The following is a 20,150-nucleotide window of genomic DNA, read 5'->3' on the forward strand; positions in this document are numbered from 1 at the left end:
TACGACTATAAACAGATGTACAAGTCTTCTACCTGTACATCAACTCTTCATTATGATATTTGCCATAATTATTCTCAACATTAGTGCAATGTCTGTTGTTTGATTGGCCGCTGGTGATGCTGGAGGGGGGGCCTGTCCATCTTTATTTACAGTCAGTAACTGGAAGAACTTCAGGGACGTGCTGGTTTGTGTGAGGTTGGAGCCGATCAGTGGAAACTTGGTCCGTGTTAGGAATTCAACCGTTTCCTAGGATGGACCAAGTGAGGGATGTCCTGAAGTGAAGACAAGTCCTGTGTCTGTTCTTTGTCTGTTGACCAAACACGAGGCTGAAAACCACAGTATCACCAGTGAGGATGCCAAAGCATCCGACGGCCCCAGTGTAGCTGGCAGAGGCCACAGGGACATCTTGATTTCCCTAGGGCCTCAGTGTTTTCAGGTCGTGGCTCAAAGAGGAAGAACCTTTGTGTCTTTAAATGTTCTCACCTCCTCACAGAGCTAACTGATGCATAGTCATCATATTCAGCTCCTCTGGAGGCTGGTTATTGCAAAGCAACATGTGATTTGATCAATTCCCTCGTCTAGATTATCCCAAACTCTTAATCCCTCCCTAATCTCCTTGTGCACGGCCACAATTTGATTTGCTTCCCTGTCATTAGCTCCATAAGGGAAAGCTTGAGTTTAAAACCCAAAAGAGGCTTTGGATTTCATACGTGTTGTGCTTAATAAGATATAAACAAGATTTTTACAAATCATATCTGAAGTAAAAAAAAAACAGAGAATGGGAAACATCTCTTAGCTCCTGGATCCTTTTTCTAATTCAGACGGTTCTCAATAGTAATTCTTCATTTTTAATCTGAATATTATTCTCAGCATTTGAAATGAAAGGAGATTAAGTGCTCACCTGCTGTATTAATAAGACCTTGACTAACTTGAAAGTGATTTGATTCCCCCCCGGGTCGAGTCATTGGCAGCGACTGTGAACATTTCCCTTTCCACTACACAGATAAGTCTCAGCCCAGCATCAGCCACATGTGCATCCTTTGTTTTTCATTAGCCACTGCTAAGCCAACAGGAATTTGTCCATTTTGCAGATTACTCTTAAAGCTGACACGTGCAGGACATGCACAGGGACACACTTTTAAAATGAGATTACAAACCTGCAGTGTGGAATGAGCTATTTTTAAAATTCCAATTCATCACAGACTCAACGACAGACTCTGATGAACCACCTGCTCATCAACAGACACATTGAGAGACCAGTACTCTTTACAACTTGGTTTTTTATTCTTATTTAGACAAAAGTTAAATGTTCTTATGGGGTCAATCGTCACACTGGACTTTTCCATTCAAATATAGAATAAATATTGTTATTGTTTCATATGTGATCGTCTTCATGGGGTTTGGATCTTCAGAAGACAGAAGGAAGTTAATACAGATCAGATTGGTCCAAAGTAATTGTGAGAAAATGCAAATAAATGCATTTTTATACTGATTTGGTTAAAAAATAAAGTAAAAAATAAATAAATAATGTTCCCCCTCAGTGTGTCCTTCATCATCAGGAGGAGGATGAGGAGGTGCTGGTCTGCGATCTTCATCATCATTCTCATCATCATCATCATCATGAGGATGAGGAGGTGCAGGTCTGCGTCCTTCATCTTCATCATCATCAGGAGAGGGAGGAGGAAGAGGATCTCTTCACCTCCTCTCCTCCTGGTCGCGGGTCTCTGCTTCTCTCGGATCAGTGTGTTTTCTCCACAGCGGCAGAGAGCGGCTCCTTGAGGACAAGACCCGGACCCGAACCCCGAGCAGGACCCGAACCCCGACACAAGACCAGGACCCCGACACAGGACCAGGACCAGGACCCGGACCTGACCGGACTCCGGAGAGACAACTTGAGTGAACGGAGAGTTGATGAAGATGAAGATGAAGTAAGTCCCACGAGCTCCATGTTCTCAGAGGAGACATCGCTGTGACGTCTCCTCTGATAAACTGACCATCAACCTTTTCTTCCACTTTATTCCTCCTGAAGGAAACTCTCGTTCCAGCTTCTCAACAGTCACAGAACAGAGAATTAAACCAAAAGAAAATGAAAATATAATAAAAAGTGTGTAATGAGTGAAACTGAAGAAATAAAAAAAAGAGTAAATGCAGAACCAGTGATAGAAATAACAGAAAATAGAATAAGTTTAATGAGACAGTAACTAATAGTGAAGAGAACTGGAGTGTAATGTTGGACATGAATAATAATGTTAGAATTTATATTTCAAAGTAACAAATAAGTGATTCATCAGCAGATCAGAATCTGTTCTCAACCATTAAAACAACATCTCCCACTTTTGTAAATTCAGGCATTTATCTTTTAGAGATGAGTCCTTTTGGTCACATGTAATGATTTCTCCTCAGAAATAATAATAATAATGATGATGAAATGACACATCTCTGAATATTCCATGAGTCACCTGCAGGCCACAGTCTCCAGGCGACATGTGTGAACCTCTGCCGGTTCGTTGTAAGTTTAAAAGTTTTCAAACTGTAGCAGCTGACGGCAAATAAGAAACGGCTGCTGAAGAAGTTTAAAACAACACTATACTGTAACTGTTACTGAGCAGCAGCGCCCCCTGCAGACACATGTGGGGATTTACTCTTTCGGGCTTTGTGTAAAAATAACAAACTAAGTGTATTAATGTGTTGACTCTGGTATCCCATGATCCTCTGCTTCCTGAACACCTGCTGCTGTAACAAATCCACAAAACTCTGTTCAGAATCCTTCATGTTTCAAAGTTTCCTGCTGAATATTGGAGATAAACTCGGTTGATTTGCAAACACCTTGATTCTGACAGTTGGAGCTGAGACTCTCCCTCAGGAGATCCTATCAGGCGGGGGAGTGGGAGTCTGAGCCTCCTCCATTCTCTTCTCCTCTGCTTCCAGCCCTCCCCGGCTGCCCCTCGCTTCCTGTGGGGGGGGGGGGGGGGGGGGGGGGCAGTTGAGCAGGAGGAAGGGGAACCGGTTGGTGTTGATTGTGTGTGTGTGTGGGGGGGGGGGGGGGGGGGTTGCCCCTGGAGATGGGCAGACCAAGTCGTCCGAGGTGGTGCGATGTGGGTCTGGTGTGATGGAGGAGGGGCCTAAGCAGGGCTGTGATCGTGAGTGGGTGTGTCAGGTGGATTCGGACGATTTAAATCTAAACGGTATAATTGTGTGAATGTATTTCACATGAGGGACTCGTGTGACCCCCGACCAGCTCGTCAGCCGGGGTGCCCACGGGGCCATGGGCCCCCCCCAGTCCCCCCGGCCCCGGCCCCGGCACTGGCCCCGTGGAGACAATTCATGAGTTTGGAGTCTTTTGCTGTGTTTGGCCCTGAAACTGTTGTTTATTGGTAAATTATTGTCGTTGGTTCAGGTTTTATTAATCGTGTGATTTTGTAAATTTACAAGTTAAGTTTACTTTAGACCGTTAACAGTAAGTATATCAAATTTAAACTTCAATGTCGCCTTTGCAGTTAATAACCCATTCCTGTTGATGAAAGTCCTTTGAGGAAAAATATTGATTCTGGCATCAGAACCATTTTAAAAGTGTCAATTTAGCACCATAAAAAAAACCAAAGCGCCAGCGGACGGTTCACGAGACGATGGAAAGAGTTCGATGCTCCGACCTGAGAGAGAGAGAGAAGGAACCGATCTGTCTTTTCAGGAATGAGGACTCGTTGAGCTGCATGTGAGAACCAGCGAGCCACTGGGTGAAGTGACAAACGGGCCAAACTCTCACAAAGCTGCTGCAGTCCTTTAAGAATGTAGTCCCCCCCCCCCCAACTCACCCCCCCAACTCACCCCCCCAGCCTCAGCCTCAAATGACCCTTCCTGGCAAACGGAGTCAAACAACCTCTCCATTGGCCCCTCAAGGTGAAGTCATTGACTATTCAGCCACTTGTGATGTTGCCTGGGATTCATCCTCTCTACCCCCCCCCCCCCTCTCTCCCTCTCTCTCTTTCTCTCTCTCTCTCTCTTTTTTTTATGACCATGTCCTTGATGTGAGTGTGACAGGAAGTTGACACGTTGACATTTACCTTCTCGGAGACATTGTGTTTGTGGGTTTGTCCTCCTGAAGGTTGTATCTCCAGTTTGCCTTCGGGGAACTGAAGCTGCTCTGGTGAATCAGCAGGACGTTAATTCTCATCGGCTTTATAATCTATAAACCATCTTCAGTCCTGGCTCCACACATCTGATTTATATTCTTCAGTTGAGGAAACATTAAGACGTTCGGTTGATATTCAGTATTGAGCCTCAGCTCTCGCTTCACTGGCTTTGTGTCTGATGCTCTGTGTGTATTCATACATTGTGATGTCATATAATGTGTGTGTTTGTGTGTCTGTGCTTCCATCAACATCTCTACACAATGAGATAATTTGAACAGCAAACTTCACACCACAAAGCTTCTCTGTCTTCAAAGCCTCAAATTCAGCCACAAGAAATATTCCAGTGATTATTGTTATTAATCCAGTTTTGATTTGGTGTCGGTGATAAATGACGATTCAGTCCGACCACAGGGAGTTCTGCAGGGATCAGGATTCAGCTCACACTCCTCCTGAGTCTGAATCACAGCAGGGACAAAGCTCCAAGGACACAGGAGTCCATCTGTCTGTCTGCACACACACACACACACACACACACACACACACACACACACACACACACACACACACACACACACACACACACACACAGTCACCTATTTATCATCGACTTGTCTCCAGGTCCCTTCATCATATTGGCTTCACACTTGGATTGTGTAGGATTGTGTAGGATTGTGTAGGATTGTGTGTTGGACAGTTTTCACTTGTCACTGTCATAGTTTTGTAGTTTACAGTGAGGGAGTCATACTTTCTGTCTGATGTTGATCTGCTGCTCGTTGAGTTGCTGACTTCCCAGTTGATCATTTCACAGACATTTATTTTTGCATATGAAACATTTTGTAACTTGGTCCAACAATGACTTGGATTTACAAATGACCGGGTTCGATTTCAAAGGTCAAAGGTGACGGCGGTGATGTGAGCGTACGCTTTAAACAATCCAAGGACCCACTCATCTTGTCTTTCCCCCTCAGGCTGGATGTGCTTCTCCCGGTGCTGCTGTGTGCCGTCCTCATCCCGCCGGCGTCCTCCACCCCCCACCACGACTCAGGTAAGCATGTGCACCCCCCACCTCCACGTCACAACAACAGTTTATGTGTGTGTGTGTGGATATTTCTTGAGAAGCAGCTGTTACCTTAAAGCCGGCCTCTCTTCAGATGATTCAAAGCTTCTCCACGTGACCATCCCCTCCACCCCCCCCGTGCTGGCCGTGCTGGGCGGCTCTCTGACGCTGCCCTGCCTGGTGTCCCTGGCCCACCCTCCGCCGTCCCCCTCCACCAACGGCCGCCACGCGGTGCTCTCTCTGCCCCGGGTGAAATGGAGTGTGCTGACCCACGGGCGGGAGACGGAGATCCTGGTGGCCCGTGGGGACCGGGTGAGGGTCAGCGAGGCCTACAGAGACCGGGCCTCGCTGCTCCACTACGCCTCCTCCCCCGCCGACCTCACCCTGCGGCTGGAGAGCCTGAGGCAGAATGACACGGGCTTCTACCGCTGTGAGGTCACACAGGGCCTGGAGGACGCTGACGACGTGGCTCACGTCAAGGTCAAAGGTCAGAACCAGATCAAAAAACAAGGCTCAGTGCGGTGGATAAATAATCTACAAGTGTTATATAGATCTTAAGTGAAAATGGGTTCTACAAATCCAATTTGATTGATTGATTGATTGAGTCATGATTGACATGCTGTGAAATAAATACATACACTTCATATCGAGAGCACTTGACCCTGCAGAGGCTCTAGGTCTCTCCCTGTGTAGTGGACAGTTCTTTAACACCTCACACCGGAGCTTGATGTGGGTTTTTCAGGGGTAGTGTTCCATTATCGCGAAGCCTCCAGTCGCTACGCCTTCACCTTCCAGCTCGCCAAAGAGGCCTGTGGGGGGATTGGAGCTGAGATGGCCACGCCGGAGCAGCTCCTGGCCGCCTACCACAGCGGCTACGAGCAGTGTGACGCAGGCTGGCTCTCAGACGGCTCAGTGAGGTGAGGACCCGACAGAGACTGGCTCAGAAACAAGTGATATGTAGAAGATCCTGCGTTTCGGGAACCGGTACTTTGAGTTTCACCGTCATCTCCTCCTGCAGATATCCCATCCAGCTGCCCAGAGAGGGCTGCTTCGGGGACATGGACGGACTTCCAGGAGTGAGGAGCTATGGCCTGGTCGAGCCGGATGAGCTGTATGACACCTACTGCTATGTGGAGAACACTGAGGGTAAGAAAACTCAGAGTCACTTTACCACCTGAAGCTTTGTTCACTTCCTTCCAGTCATGGGATTCTCAGATGCAATAACATCAGTTCATATAAATGAGTAGTGACACCACTCATAGACACAATGAGACAAAAGTTTGAAATGTGGGTAAACCTGCTAAAAAGGACTTTGTTCCCATGGTCGACATCTCGAACGCCCCATCAGGCGCTCTCTCACTTTGCCAAATTAGCCCGTTCACCTGAGTTTCCATCACCGCCCATCAGAGCCGGTAAAACCCGAGTGAATGCAGATTGAATCCATTCCCGTTGCAGATAGAATCCAGGAATCCATGAATCTGAAGTTCATAAAAACCAACCACCTGTATCCTCATGTACAGGTGAGGTGATCCATGGCTCCGCCCCCCAGCGCTTTACCTTCCGGGAGGCCAAGGCCTACTGCCTGAGTCAGGGGGCGGAGCTCGCCGCGACAGCTCAGCTCTATGCAGCCTGGAACGATGGACTGAACCACTGCAGTCCGGGGTGGCTGGCAGACAGCAGCGTGCGCTACCCCATCGTGACCCCTAGAGAGCGCTGTGGAGGTGGTGAACCCGGGGTCAGAACCGTCTACCGCTACAGCAACCAGACAGGCTTCCCCGAGGAGCACACCCGACACGATGTCTACTGCTTCAGAAGTAAGAGAGCGAGCTGCTTCCCTCAGATCTGCTGCTCCATGAACCAGTGGCTCCCAGTCTGGAGATGTTCAATCCCAGTCTATCACCCAAACGATGCTCAGTGAACATCTGGAGCTTCTTTAACGTTTCTTACTCATGAGGAGGTTGTTTCTCGACTGAGGGTCTGAACCAAGCTCCACGTGGTTGTTCCATAGTTTCATTTGATCTGTTAGTTTTTTTCTTTAGAATTTAGTCTGACATGCGTCCTGTCGTCATCAGCTACGTGGGCGGAGTCTACCTGTACTCATCAAATGAATACGTACTTGAAATCTACGATCTTCTGTTTCACTGTAGAGGAAACATGGAGGTCCGGAGGAGATCGTGGTCCTCAGGGAGGCTCAGAGGGGTTTTTGTCCCACAACAGTTAAACAGTTGTGTTGACTGTTCCTCACTCAGCTCAACAGGAATAAGAGTTCTTGTATAAAGATACATTTCCTGAGTGGAGAGAAACGCTGTCACCACCAGAGCCTCAAACCAGAACCTTTGGGATCTTCTGCTTGTCACTTGCTCAGTTTAGCAGTGTTAGGAATCGATCCAGTGGAATCTTGGACATTGTAAGTAACGTTGTGCTCTTTCTTCCAGGGGACACGGGCCCTTATACTGAATCTACTCAGGATTTCATGGCTACTGAGCCAGAAGACATTGATTTCTTAACGAACCGGGTTCAGGAGCCGGTGACTCTTGATGTGACAGTCGAGGTGAACGAGGAGCTGCAGCATGTCCACACGGTCAGGTCTGTCAAACATGTCCCTGAGGAGGCTCTGTCTCAAACCCTGTGTTACGACAAGGAGCCGCTGCTCCCTGTCGACCTTCATCCGTCCTTCACCCCCCAGCCTGAGCTCCAGCAGCCCGCTCCCACAGAAGAGCCCGTCGAGAAGGTCGGCTACCCAGAGTCCTATCACCCAGCACCTGACCAGCACCCACAGACTCATCATGAAGACCCTCATGCTTCTTCAAGTGCTGTCGGCACAGTGACCACTGATGAAGACTCCACTGTCCCCACAGCTGAGGGGACGGAGTCAGGGAGCAGAGAGCCCTCAGAGACTCGTCCTCCAGAGAACAACCAAGAGAATCAAACCCTGGAAACACAAAGTGCTACTGCAACATCTGGAGCGGTCGCAAAGGAGCTGCTCAGCAGCTCAACAGCTGTGCACCAGGAGAGGGAGCGTCCCACTTCCCAGGAGGACCACACTCCATATGTCCACTTGGAACATGTCTCTGGAGCTGAGCTGGTCCACTCGAGTCCCTCTTACGTAGTTTCTGTGCCACCAGAAGAGACGAGCCCCGGTACCGATGAGGAGGAATCAGAGGTGACGCTCCACACTGAGGAAACAGAAGGTCACTCCACTGCACCACCTGTGACGCAGCGTGGAGACGAGAGGCTTCCTCTGGAGGAGGAGACACGAGACCCAGTGACCCACATGGACACCTCCACCCTGTCTGAACTGGGGCCTACGACTGGTTCAGGTAAGTTACACAGAACTTTCATTGTGTTGTGGTCACAGTGTCTGGGAGATTTTCCAGGTCCTGTTGCCAGTGAAGCTGTGGGCGTCAACTTTACATAAAAAATCAATAAAAGCAATGACGATAACAGTTTGGCAGAAGGTTGGTCACACTCAAATAGCCCCTTGTGCTTCGATGAGCTCCGCTTGCACTCAGATCTCCTGCTCTCCAGCTTCAGCTCTGCTCCTCACGCTGCCTCCTCACATTCACTCACTGCTCGAGTCCATTTGATCTCCTCCTGTGTAGTGACGAACAGAAACCTTGAATTCATCGGAGTGCACGAAGTTTCTATGCATGAAGATTTTTATCGGTTGATGAATTAAAAAACTTATCGAAAAAATATGAACCAGTTGTGCAAAGGACCTTAGGACCAACACTGTTACTCTCATGCAGATGAGAGGTCATGAATCTGAATCATACTTTTTATTTCCGGCTGCAGTTTTTCCATTTTCAAACGCAGATGCTTCAGAAAAGACTAAATCGATTGTGATGGTCTGTTTCCCTGACAGGTTCTGATCCTCCTGAAGAACCCTCAGCTGTAACGATGGAGTCGTCCACCGACCGAGTGGACGAGGGATCGTCTTCAGAGGAGGCCGATCCGGTCGATCAGAGTGGACACGTCCATCCCACTGAACTCCCAACAGAGGAAGTCATCCCAGTCACAGAAGACTCCACTGATGCTCCTGCATCATGTACTTGTTCCCACGATCCCGTCGCTCTGTTCACGTCCGGAACCCCCGCCCCCCCGTCGGTGGAGTCCAGCTCCCCAGAGGTTATCACCTTCATACCTGAGAGCAACGCTTCCTCTGGGGCTGAACCTCTGGAGGACATCCAGGAACATGGTGAGCTGCAGGATGTACAAGAAAGCCAGGAAGTGTTTCTCAGCACATTGCAAAGCACCACAGACAGTGAGCCGGTGGGGGGGGGGGGAGACGAGACAGAGGGGTCAGGTGAATCATCGGGAGGAAACCAGGAGATGAGACCAGAACGTCTGGTGACCAACCCGACCGCCACAACAGACCAGGCCCCTGAGGGAACCGAGGGAACTGAGGGAACTGAGGCGCCTGCTCGTCCAGATGTGAGAGGCACACGGATCCCTCATCTGACCCTGACGCCCGGCTGGGAGCCAGAGGCCTCCTCCTCCTCCTCCTCCTCCTTATCCTCCTCCTCTTTATCCTCCTCCTCCTTATCCTCCTCCTCTTTATCCTCCTCCTCCTCCCTCTCCTCCTCCTCTTTATCCTCCTCCTCCTCCCCCTCCCCCTCCTCCTCCTCCTCCTTTTCCTCCTCCTCTTTATCCTCCTCCTCCTCCCTCTCCCTCTCCTCCTCCTCCTCCTTCCCCTCCCTCTCCTCCTCCTCCCCCTCCTCCTCCTCCTCCTCCTCCTCCTCCCTCTCCCTCTCCTCCTCCTCCCCCTCCCCCTCCTCCTCCTCCTCCTCCTCCCTCTCCTCCTCCTCCTCCACCTCCTCCTCCTCCTCCTCCTCCTCCTCCTCACCGCAGGAGTCTCTCTCCGACAGAGAATACAGCGCTGAGGACATCGATGAGGTCACAGAAGGGGTCAACACAGGCAGAGTCACCGGTGAGTTTAAAACAGGTTTTAGTGAACTAACCTCAGCTCAAACCAGATTTAAGTTCTCTACATTCTGATGTTTAATCACACACATAAATATCACTCTCAAAATAATTTCAACATCCATGAATTATTCTCTGAGAAATTAATGAAACTTGTGAATGTGAAAGAAATTAGAAAAGAATCCTGGACCTGATCCTGATCCGGATCCAGATCACTGAGTCCTTCCTTAAGTTTACACCTGACTCCCCATGTTAAGAGAAGATGAGCTTCACAAATATAAATTGATTGACTCAGTAACGTGACAAACTTTTGTCTAAACTGTTCAGTTGTGTGTTTTTGGAAATAACTGAACATTGTATATTCAGCAGACGGTGGACTGGAGGCAGGTGAGAGAGAGACCGGCACAGCAGAGTCCTCTGTGGAGATATTCACCTGGCGTCCAGCTGAGGACGAGGACAACTCGACTCTCAGCACCGACGCTCGTGATGTGACCGCTGCCGCCACCGGGAACCCAGAGGTTCACCAGGAGGAGCAGCAGGAGGCCGTGGGAGCAGGAGCTCCTGCTGTGAGAGCAGCAGCCGTCTCAGGTGCCTGAAGCCACGAGCTGGAAGCAGCAGCTCTGAAAAGGCCCAGTCAGGAGACGGATTTACTGAGTGATGACTCAGCACAACAGAGAGATTAGCTTCTCTTATAAATACTCACAGAACAATTGAACCTGAGCTCACAGCTGGAATCTCCTCCGTGTTTCATAAGAAGCGTTTCAATATCCACACATTTAACAGAAATACAACCATTTCTATTCATGTCCAAACACACAAGGTCTTAGTTTGGTGAAGTACTCACTTTGTCAAGATGATTCAAAAGTAAAAAAACACAACATTTTGTGTAAATCATGCAAAATACAGAAGATTGAAGATTATTGCTGTGAAATGAACAACAGGCAACGACAGCAACAGTTCAGTGTAAAAAAGTTTTATAAAGATCAGACAGGAAAACAAGCATGTCTGTATTTATAGATCTGCATAACACTATTATTAATATAAAAGATTGAGTGAATTACACTAAAAGACTCAGATGTTTCCGTCTCTACAGTTGTCATTTTAGTTAAAATGTTTTCTTATAAAAGCAAAAACTAAATTGGGAAAGACCTTTATATTGTTTGAAGTCTGAACATTAAATCAATCAATTTTTTACAAGCTCTTTTAAAAAAAATCACTATTATAGAATTAATCATAAAATATCATATTTATAACCAGATTTCACTCGTCACTCAGCCTCCTGCCTCACTCCTGATGTGACAGCGCCATCTGCTGGTATTTCTTTTGACTTCAAGCGTTTTCCTTTCCAAAATGTTTTAGGTTTTTTGGAGGAACATTGATTGTTTTGGGTCAGGACTCATGTTGTTTAATAAATATGATACCATATCGTGAAAGAGAAAAACTTGAATATGTTTGCAATATGATTAAAAAAGGTTTTACATGAGTGAAACTAAGTTTTGACTGTTTTGATTGGCTGAGAAAAAAATCATACAATGCCTCCAAACATGATTTAGTGTTGGATTTCCTTCTTTCATCTTCTTACAGTGTTCCTTAGTAATTTTAAGATGATTGATTGAGGATGTGAGATCCTAATCAGATCATATTTAATAAAAGCATGTGTTTAAATCCTGTTATTAAACCTCTTCCTGTTCTCCTGCAGACTCCTGCCTGGAGAACCCTTGTTTAAATGGAGGCACTTGTGTTGACGGTGAATCGAGGAGGTGTCTCTGTCTTCCTGCCTACGGAGGAGATCTGTGTCAGACAGGTATCAAGGAGCAGATCCACCGACAGAGGAGACACACATGGTTTAAAGAAGACATTGGTACTGACTCCTCTCGTCCTCCTCTGTGTCTCAGACCTGGAGGAGTGTGAGCCGGGCTGGGAGAAGTTCCAGAGCTTCTGTTACCAGCACTTTACCAAGAGGCAGAGCTGGGAGGCGGCGGAGCAGCACTGTCGGATGTGTGGTGGACACCTGATCTCCCTCATGACCCCCGAGGAGCAAGAATACATAAACGGTAAAGTGTGAAACAGCAGAGAAGAAACAACGCAGCAGACCTGGAAGCAACATCATCCAGATTCTGTAAGTTAGAGAGTCCGACTCCAAACGCACAAGATGGCCGCCCTCGTACCTGAGGTAGTTGGGCTTCAGTTCTGGATCGAGGCAGGAAGTGGAGACGCGTCGTCCATCTTTGTTTTGACGAGAGAGAAGACGACAGCTGAGGATTCACTTTAGTGATGGTCTAATAAATTAACTTTAGAGCTTTAGAGTAATATAAAACTTTATCAAACAATCAACCACTTTGACCTTTTTGACAAAGTTTCCCAACTTCCTCTGACATTGAACATCTGTAGTTGGGCGCCGACCTTTAAACAATAATTTCAGTCAATCAATCAAATCAGATCCTGGATCAGTTATGACTCAGACTGACATGATTCATATTAACTGACTTCATTACGCTTCATGACTCTCACTTCCTTCTTGCAGCCGATCACAAATCTGTAGAAATTAGTTCCCGGGTTGGAACATCCAATTTTTTAGATTTATATAAAATAATTTAACAATCAGCTGATGTGAACTCACAAACACTTCTCTTTTTATCCAGTTCAGACATTTTTATGATTGACGGGCAGGTTTCAAATGATCGATCTGCCTGTCACTCTGGATCCGTTCTCTTTGCTCTTCACTGTCCTTCAGATTCACTGGTTTAAACTCAGTAAACACATAAACAGCTCATGTATTCACAGCGTCCATGTTTACCTGATCCAGACGCTCCCGGGTGATGAGATTGTTTTTACAACGACGCCTCTCAAACGGCTCCAGACAAGACACAACAGCGTCTTTTCATGTCTTCAATCATCCCTTCACTCTGAACCCCCCCCCCCCCCCCCCCCCCCGGTGGGTGTTTGGTCTGGCTCCGAGGCGACAGGACTCTTATCTGACATTCCTCTGGTGGCGCTGGAGTTTCCTCGTGCGGGCGGCTGCCACGGATCGTTCAGACCGAGACTCAAACTGCAAACAACAGCTTCGTTCAGACTGAGTTCAGGTTCCAGTTGTTTCTGTCCATCGACTGGTTCCAGTACGTCCCAGTACAACCGGCTGTGAAGGCCTGAGACCAGTCCGCCCACTCACATGAATGGGAAAAATAAACGAGTGCAAAAATAAGACAAACAAAAGAAACTGAAACAACAGAATATTGAGTTTAGTTTTAAACTACAACAATAATCTCAGTTTTGATTCAGTCTGAACTGTTTTGACTCCTCACACAGTACATATATATAGATATATATCTATATATCTATATATATAGATATCACTACATAGCTTTGATACAGAGACCCCTGTTTTATTTTCTTGTTTTTCTTCTGATGTTCATTTAGACAAGTACAGAGAATACCAGTGGATCGGCCTGAATGACAGAACCATCGAGGGAGACTTCCGCTGGTCGGACAGTAACCCCCTGGTGAGTGTCTCTGTTCGTCTCCACTGTGAATGAAGACAGATGATGTGTCCAGTTACTGCTCAGTAAGATCATGTGACCTTGTTTTGATCGTCTCTCTGTGACAGCTCTATGAGAACTGGTACCGAGGCCAGCCCGACAGCTACTTCCTGTCCGGAGAGGACTGTGCGGTGATGGTGTGGCACGATGGCGGCCAGTGGAGCGACGTGCCGTGCAACTACCACCTGTCCTACACCTGCAAGAAGGGAGTCTGTGAGTTCACCTGATGGAGCTGCAGCTTCTCTGGAGCAGGTCTTGTGTCTGATCACATGATCATGTCTCCATCTTGTCTCCACCCGGCAGCCTCGTGTGGCGAGCCCCCGCAGGTTCCCCACGCGAAGGTGTTTGGGAAGAAGCGTTCGCGTTTCGAGACCAACACCAAGGTGCGGTACTACTGTGAGGAGGGTTTGGTTCAGAAGCTGAATCCGGTGATCAAGTGCCTGCCCGGCGGCCAGTGGGAGGAGCCTCTGATCACCTGCTCGCCACGTAAGTGTTTGACTTGACAACGTTCAGACGTCACAATCACTCAGGTAACTTCTCTGCACACAGGCAGCAGCCATCACCACACAAAAAACATGATTGTGAACTTGTTGTCCCTCCAGCCCGCTCAGTGGAAGAAGACGAGGTCACATCCCTACCTCACCAGCACCAGCAGGTCGTGGAGGTCGAGGAGGTCGAGGAGGTCGAGGAGGTCGAGGAGGTCGAGGAGGTCAAGGAGGTCGTGGAGGTCGAGGAGGTAGCGGAGGTCGAGGAGGTCGTGGGTGCAGCCACGGAGAAATCAGCGCCGTGGTTTTTTGGACATTAAGTGGAATGTGTAAAATCCTTTTCTCTCTTCTGTTAAATACGACATCTTCTCCTCGTCCCGTTTTCTTTCCAGCCCAGTTTCTGCATCAAGTTATAAAATAATCTCTCATTTTAAAGAAACCTCAAGGAGAGATTTATGAATAATGTAGTTAAACAAGAGTAAAGTTGTAAATTAACAAGTAAAAAGTATTTTATATTACAAGAGTAAAGTGTGGTAGTGGTAATTACATTTTCTAGTTGTTTATCTACTTGTAAAAGAAGTGCTGTAATATATAGGTTGTACAAAGCAGATGAGAATAATTAAATCTATAATGAACACAAGCTATTTACATGTACAAGTAATAAAGTAGAAATGATCCAATGAAAGTAGAGAATTATATGTAATTTTATAATCTCGTGGGAGTTTTTGGTCTTGTGACATGTTGGATTTAACTTTATAAAAGTTGTCGTATTTCTAACATGATCTCATGACTCTTGACTAACGATGTCTGATCACTTTAACTCTGCCTCTGTGCTGGCGCCACCTAGTGGCTGGATTCGGTATGTTTTTTAAGTTTGTCCGTCCGTCCCGTTGTAGTGATTAAGATATCTCAAGATATTTCAAGATATTTCAAGATATCTCTCTAGAGCGACTCGAGGGAATTTCTTCATATTTGGGACAAATGATCACTTGATGAATCGACTAGATTTCAAAGTTCAGAGGTCAAAGTGACTTTATGAGTATGAAACCAGTGGTTACCTTGTTCCACAAACACAACCAGACTGTAACTTGTAAAAAACTACACAAATATTTGTATTAGCAAATCTGTGTGATATGTTGACATGTCTTTATTGAATAAATGAAACGACATGTGATTAGTTGACAGTTTGACGTCAGAGGAAGCAGCTTCGGGTCACAAAGAGACAAACAAGCAGAGAATAAGCAGGTTTATATTTATCACAGGTTAATAAAAGGATGATTCATTTCAATAATCCACAGAAGCTGGTGTTTAAACCACAGTGAGTCTGTTTTCACAGACCTCCAGGGAGTGTTTCCTCTGATGGAATCACACGTGGTTGTTTACCTGTGTCCACCATGACTTTTCCCCTTGTTTAAAATGAATCACAGAAAAGAAGGATGAACAGAATGACTTCATTTTATGTTTAATGACATTTCTTAAATGTATAAAATGTAAATATATCCACATACGTCTGACTTCAGTTGTTTTGAGATTTCTTGCTTTGGTGCTCGTGTGTCATTCAAAGACATTTATGAGTTAGTTGTTAATCGAAGAGAAGTGATGTGGCCTGATCTCACGTGTGAGAATAAAACAACGTGGTATGATGACGTGAGATGATTCAGGAAAACTGGTTCATTCATCCTCAACGCTAGATACATATATGGAAACTGACTCTGTGCTGCCCACTAGTGGATGTATGGATAAACAACTCTGCCAACCTAACGGAGGGATGTGGGAAGTGACGTTTCTCTTTTTGTACGTACAGGAACCATGAACGAGCTTTTACTCAAACCGGTTTCTGCGGCTTGTTGACAGTGAGACGTTAGACGTTATTCGAGGCTACCTGTAGCAATAGGCTCCGTAAAGATGCGTGGTCTTGTCAGGGAATCCGAATGAGCGCACCCCCGCCTCGGGGCTGCCCCCACAGCGCCCGCGGGGGGTGCTGATGGGGAAGCGTACGCTGCCGTCGCTCAGCCAGCCGCCGTCGCACTGATCGTAGCTGTGGAAGTGCCAGGTGGAGTAAAGATGGCCGACCAACGCCAGCTCCGCCCCCTGATGTTGACACGCCTGAGCGGCCTGCTGGAAGGAGAAGGAGCCTGGTACGTAGAAGACAGATCCTGTGGGACAAGGACAGAGCAGCATCTCAATCCAGGATGTGGCATCGGTCAAAGAACCCTTTCAACTTTAGCTCTTGGACTAATTTAACTTCTTCTCTGGCTCTGATCCGTGAAGATGTTTTTGTTTAATATTGCTTAGAAACAAACAAACAAACCAACCAACCAACCAACAAACAAACCAACCTCCAGCTCTTTTCTCAGTTTTCTGCCTCCAGTGGACGGAGCCAAGTGTTTTCCCGCTGATGACTTTGTTTTCAAATGTCTCAGCAGCAGATGTATTGTCCTCAGTCAACCTACTCTCTGTCCCACTGTCGCACATCTGCTGCTAAAGGTCAGACTGATGCTACACACACACTGTGTCACCACAGGAACACAAGTTTGCTAAAATGTGAGTTTCTGATTTTGATCCGATCATAACCAACATGAATTTCGAGGTTGTGGTGAACAACAGACTGCACTGGAGGATTGTGGGTAACGTAGTGCTTCTCCTTGACAAGATAGTCTTAAGACACAGTTGATATCATATGAGCCTTGAGGATTCTACAGGAGAACACGATATCGTTTCACATTCTCGTAGCTTGGATCTAACAATATTCTGGCTGATGATAAAAACCTCTATTTAGAAGATAAAAGAGATTTTTTTTTTACCTCTGGAACCAAAGATCAAACAACTTTAGGGCATAAATATGAGGAAACGTCTCAAGACGAGAAAACACTCGTCCACTCACCAGACGTCTGAGAGGTGAAGCAGAAGGCGTCGAACCGATCGTGATGTTTGTCCTTTGGTCCGTAGCTTCGAATCCCGGAGAGCAGCTCTCCTCCACAGGCCGGTCGGGGGTCGATGATCGGGTATCGAACGGTTCCATCGTGGAGCCAACCCGCATTGCACCAGTCCAGGCCGTCCGTCCAGGCTGCAGGAGGAGACATGCTGACTCATGGGAGATGCAGACAAAGTACAGTGTGATTGGTGGCTGGTGCAGTACCTCTGTAGAGCTGGGTGTAGGTGGCGAGCGAGCCGTCCTGCTCAGCACACGCCTCCATGGCTTCATAGAAAGTGAATCTGTAGCGTCCACTCTGGCTCTGATAGGGGAACACCACACCTACACATGGGAGCCATCTTGTCAGTTGTGTCTTCCATTAAAGACGGGAATCCCAAACACAAACCCTCCGCCCTGAGGAACTCCTCCGCCCTCTGTGTGGGTGTGGGAACAGTAGACTGTGTTTAAAGATGGATACGAAGGCGTCGAGGTCACGTTGATACACAACCAATCACGAGGCAGTCTCAGATGTCAGGCGTGACTTTCAACCCAGTTTTATATCATAAACTAATTTAAAGCAAATTGTGAACAAACATCAGTGTGATATGAAAGTGACAGAAACATCTTGAGCCACCAGGGGGCGATCGAGACAGATTCTTTGATGGGAACTTTTTCACACGTATTTTAAACAAGTCGACAAACTCAACACATCCACTTCCCTCCAGCTGCTTGAGTCCCTGGTCTCATGCTCCAGTTACCTTCTATCGTCAGCGTGACGACCACGCTCTCGTCCTCGATGCCGTTCACGAGCTCGCAGCGATACGCCCCCCCGTCCTCCAGCTCCAGACGGCTCAGCTGCAGCGAGGCGTCCATGGTGTGAGCCTTTCGAAGAGAGGCCCGTGGTCCAAGATGGCCGTATGGCTTGAAGGCGAGGGCGTTCGATATCATGATGATATTCTCTGGCCCCACATGTCCCGGCTCAAGCTTTGTCCATTTCACTCTGTAGCGGCTGGGTTTGATTCTCAGAATGCACGGCAGGGTGACGTTGCCCCCCCTCCGGCCGTTGACCTCAGCGTACACGGGGGGGTCGATCAGGTACTTCAGCGTCTTGGGCGCTAGAGACCGACAGCGACCAGCAGGGGTCAGCGTTATGCAGAGATATGTTTAGAATACATTTTAAAAACAGAACAGCTGCATACCCTGCTGGTGATGTTGTGGAGTTGCAGATATATGACATAGTAATATATTCTGTTACATGTAAACAGGGATATCAAGGAAGTATTTTATCAGAAACTCACGTAAACATCCAAATGGGAGTAACGTCTCATTCAGAATAAGGTCAACACAGATTATTGGTGTCATGTGACCAGTCACCACCATGTTCAGTTGTTGGTGAGCAGCAGACGAGGTGGATGTGACTGGGAGACGCTGGGAGGACTCACCTGCTCTGCTGGGGATGATTCCAGCTGCAGACCAGCTGAAGCAGCTTGATGTCAGCAGAAGAACCACAGCACAGTTCATCATGAGGTCACTTTCCAAACTCCTGCAATGGTAAGAAGACACAGAACACACAGTTCCACTTTCCTGTTGTTCTCATTCCTGATCTTCCTCTGGTTTTTCTGTTTGAGAGCTTTTTAGATTTCACCTGATTCGCTTACATTTTCTCTGCTTGAGCTCAAACTCTGCGCTTGCACTCTTGCGCTCCAGCGGCAGCTCTTCCAGCACTTATTGTTTCTGTGCACGTGTGAAATGATTGATTTCTCCTCTGCTCTTTTCTTCTGCACTTTGACTTTTTGTGCAACAAGTCTTTCATAATTCCCTAACCAATAGAATGCCAGGTGTAGTGTTGAGAACTTAATTCCTTCCATCCTTGTTGTGGGTGCTTTAGCTTCACTTCCTGGAGAGTCCCGTACGGGTGGCTACTTAAACCAGGTTTCTGCTGGTTATGGCAACACTGTTGTTAGCAACATCACCCACAACGAGGACGGGAGGATGTTGTCACTACTCCTGGGATTCCGTAACAGACACAAAGTCCAAGAACAGAAGACAAGATTCAAGCTCAGATGTTTCATGTGCACACAGAAGCAATGTGAGGGAAAGAGCTGAAGCGGGAGCACAGGGAATTTGAGTGCAAGCAACAAAATACCTGAGTGCAAGTGCACAGTTTGAACACAAGCAGAGACAATCAGAGCACAAGCTGGAGCTACTTCTGAGTGTAAGCTTTACAGAACCTGAACGTGAAATCCGTTGATCCTGCTCTGGAACAGAAAACACCAGAGTCTGGAATAAAGATGAAAAACAACGGTTCAAACCTGTGGAAGTGAGAAGATGCGATTGACCACTCGTCCTCCTGCGTTGTCCCACATGACCACAACGTTTTCCAAGTGTCCAATCATAATATTCACAGATGATTCATATCTGTAAAGAGCAGAGTTCACTGTTTGATCCCCTCTGTCCGAGCCGTGACTGTTTAGCTGTCACACATCTTCTCTCTCTCTCTCTCTCTCTCTTTCTATCTCTCTCTCTCTCTCTCTCTCTCTCTCTCTCTCTCTCTCTCTCTCTCTCTCTCTCTCTCTCTCTCCCTCTCCCCCCCCCCCCTCCCCCCCACCGCTCTCTGAAAACGTGTAAACAGGGTTGTTCTTGTCTCTGCTCCAGATGTTGATATGGAAACCAGTAAACACACGGCCTCCAATGGTTTGAATGATTTCAACTAGTCAGTGATGTTTGAGACCTAAAAGAAGTGAAGCCTGTTCTACTTTCACCTGCATTGTAACCAGCCAACCATCTGAATCCAACTGGGACCATTAATCTGTGACCAAGAACCAAACTGGAGTCCTTGGCCCGAGCGTAGCAGAAGTGAAACAACTGATTTCCCTCTGATGCAGCTGCAGAAGAATCTCATTTTAAAACTCCAGTAACAAGAGAAACAGTTTGATAAATACTGGAGGTATTGATGAGCATATACGTATTCTAGCATGAGTGTATTTTTTTTGCAGATTTAATGAACAAAAGGTCAGATTTGCATAACCCTGACCCAGCATATTGTAGGATACAGTGATAAGTGATCAGTGGACCTGGACAACAGGCCTGTCTGTGTATTCTAAC

At 47.1% G+C, this 20,150-nt stretch overlaps 2 protein-coding genes across 3 annotated transcripts; one reads left to right on the plus strand and one right to left on the minus strand.

Annotated features, from left to right (window-relative positions):
* Positions 1–1,917: 1,917 nt before the first annotated feature.
* On the plus strand, positions 1,918–14,451 carry bcan (brevican). The gene is made up of 17 exons (XM_053432201.1): positions 1,918–1,928; positions 5,099–5,175; positions 5,282–5,674; positions 5,930–6,104; positions 6,206–6,333; positions 6,708–7,067; positions 7,623–8,507; positions 9,053–9,705; positions 10,039–10,117; positions 10,477–10,698; positions 11,810–11,914; positions 12,006–12,164; positions 13,528–13,610; positions 13,715–13,859; positions 13,950–14,132; positions 14,249–14,310; positions 14,401–14,451. Exons 1-17 carry the CDS (start codon positions 1,918–1,920, stop codon positions 14,449–14,451), a joined length of 3,771 nt encoding a protein of 1,256 aa, XP_053288176.1.
* Positions 14,452–15,260: 809 nt separating this feature from the next.
* hapln2 (hyaluronan and proteoglycan link protein 2) lies at positions 15,261–19,555 on the minus strand. Of its 2 annotated transcripts, none has more exons than XM_053432669.1 (6): positions 19,358–19,555; positions 18,488–18,588; positions 17,804–18,160; positions 17,271–17,387; positions 17,016–17,198; positions 15,261–16,287 (listed from the first exon to the last, which is right to left on the minus strand). In XM_053432669.1, the coding sequence occupies exons 2-6, from the start codon at positions 18,567–18,569 to the stop codon at positions 16,010–16,012; spliced, it is 1,017 nt and encodes a 338-aa protein (XP_053288644.1). In that variant the 5' UTR covers positions 18,570–18,588; positions 19,358–19,555; the 3' UTR covers positions 15,261–16,009. The 2 variants fall into 2 exon arrangements, with proteins under 2 accessions (XP_053288644.1, XP_053288643.1); XM_053432668.1 differs by lacking the exon at positions 19,358–19,555 and adding an exon at positions 18,704–18,985.
* Positions 19,556–20,150: the final 595 nt, after the last annotated feature.

Source organism: Pleuronectes platessa, chromosome 10 (genome assembly GCF_947347685.1).
Source record: "Pleuronectes platessa chromosome 10, fPlePla1.1, whole genome shotgun sequence".
Lineage (NCBI taxonomy): Eukaryota > Metazoa > Chordata > Actinopteri > Pleuronectiformes > Pleuronectidae > Pleuronectes > Pleuronectes platessa.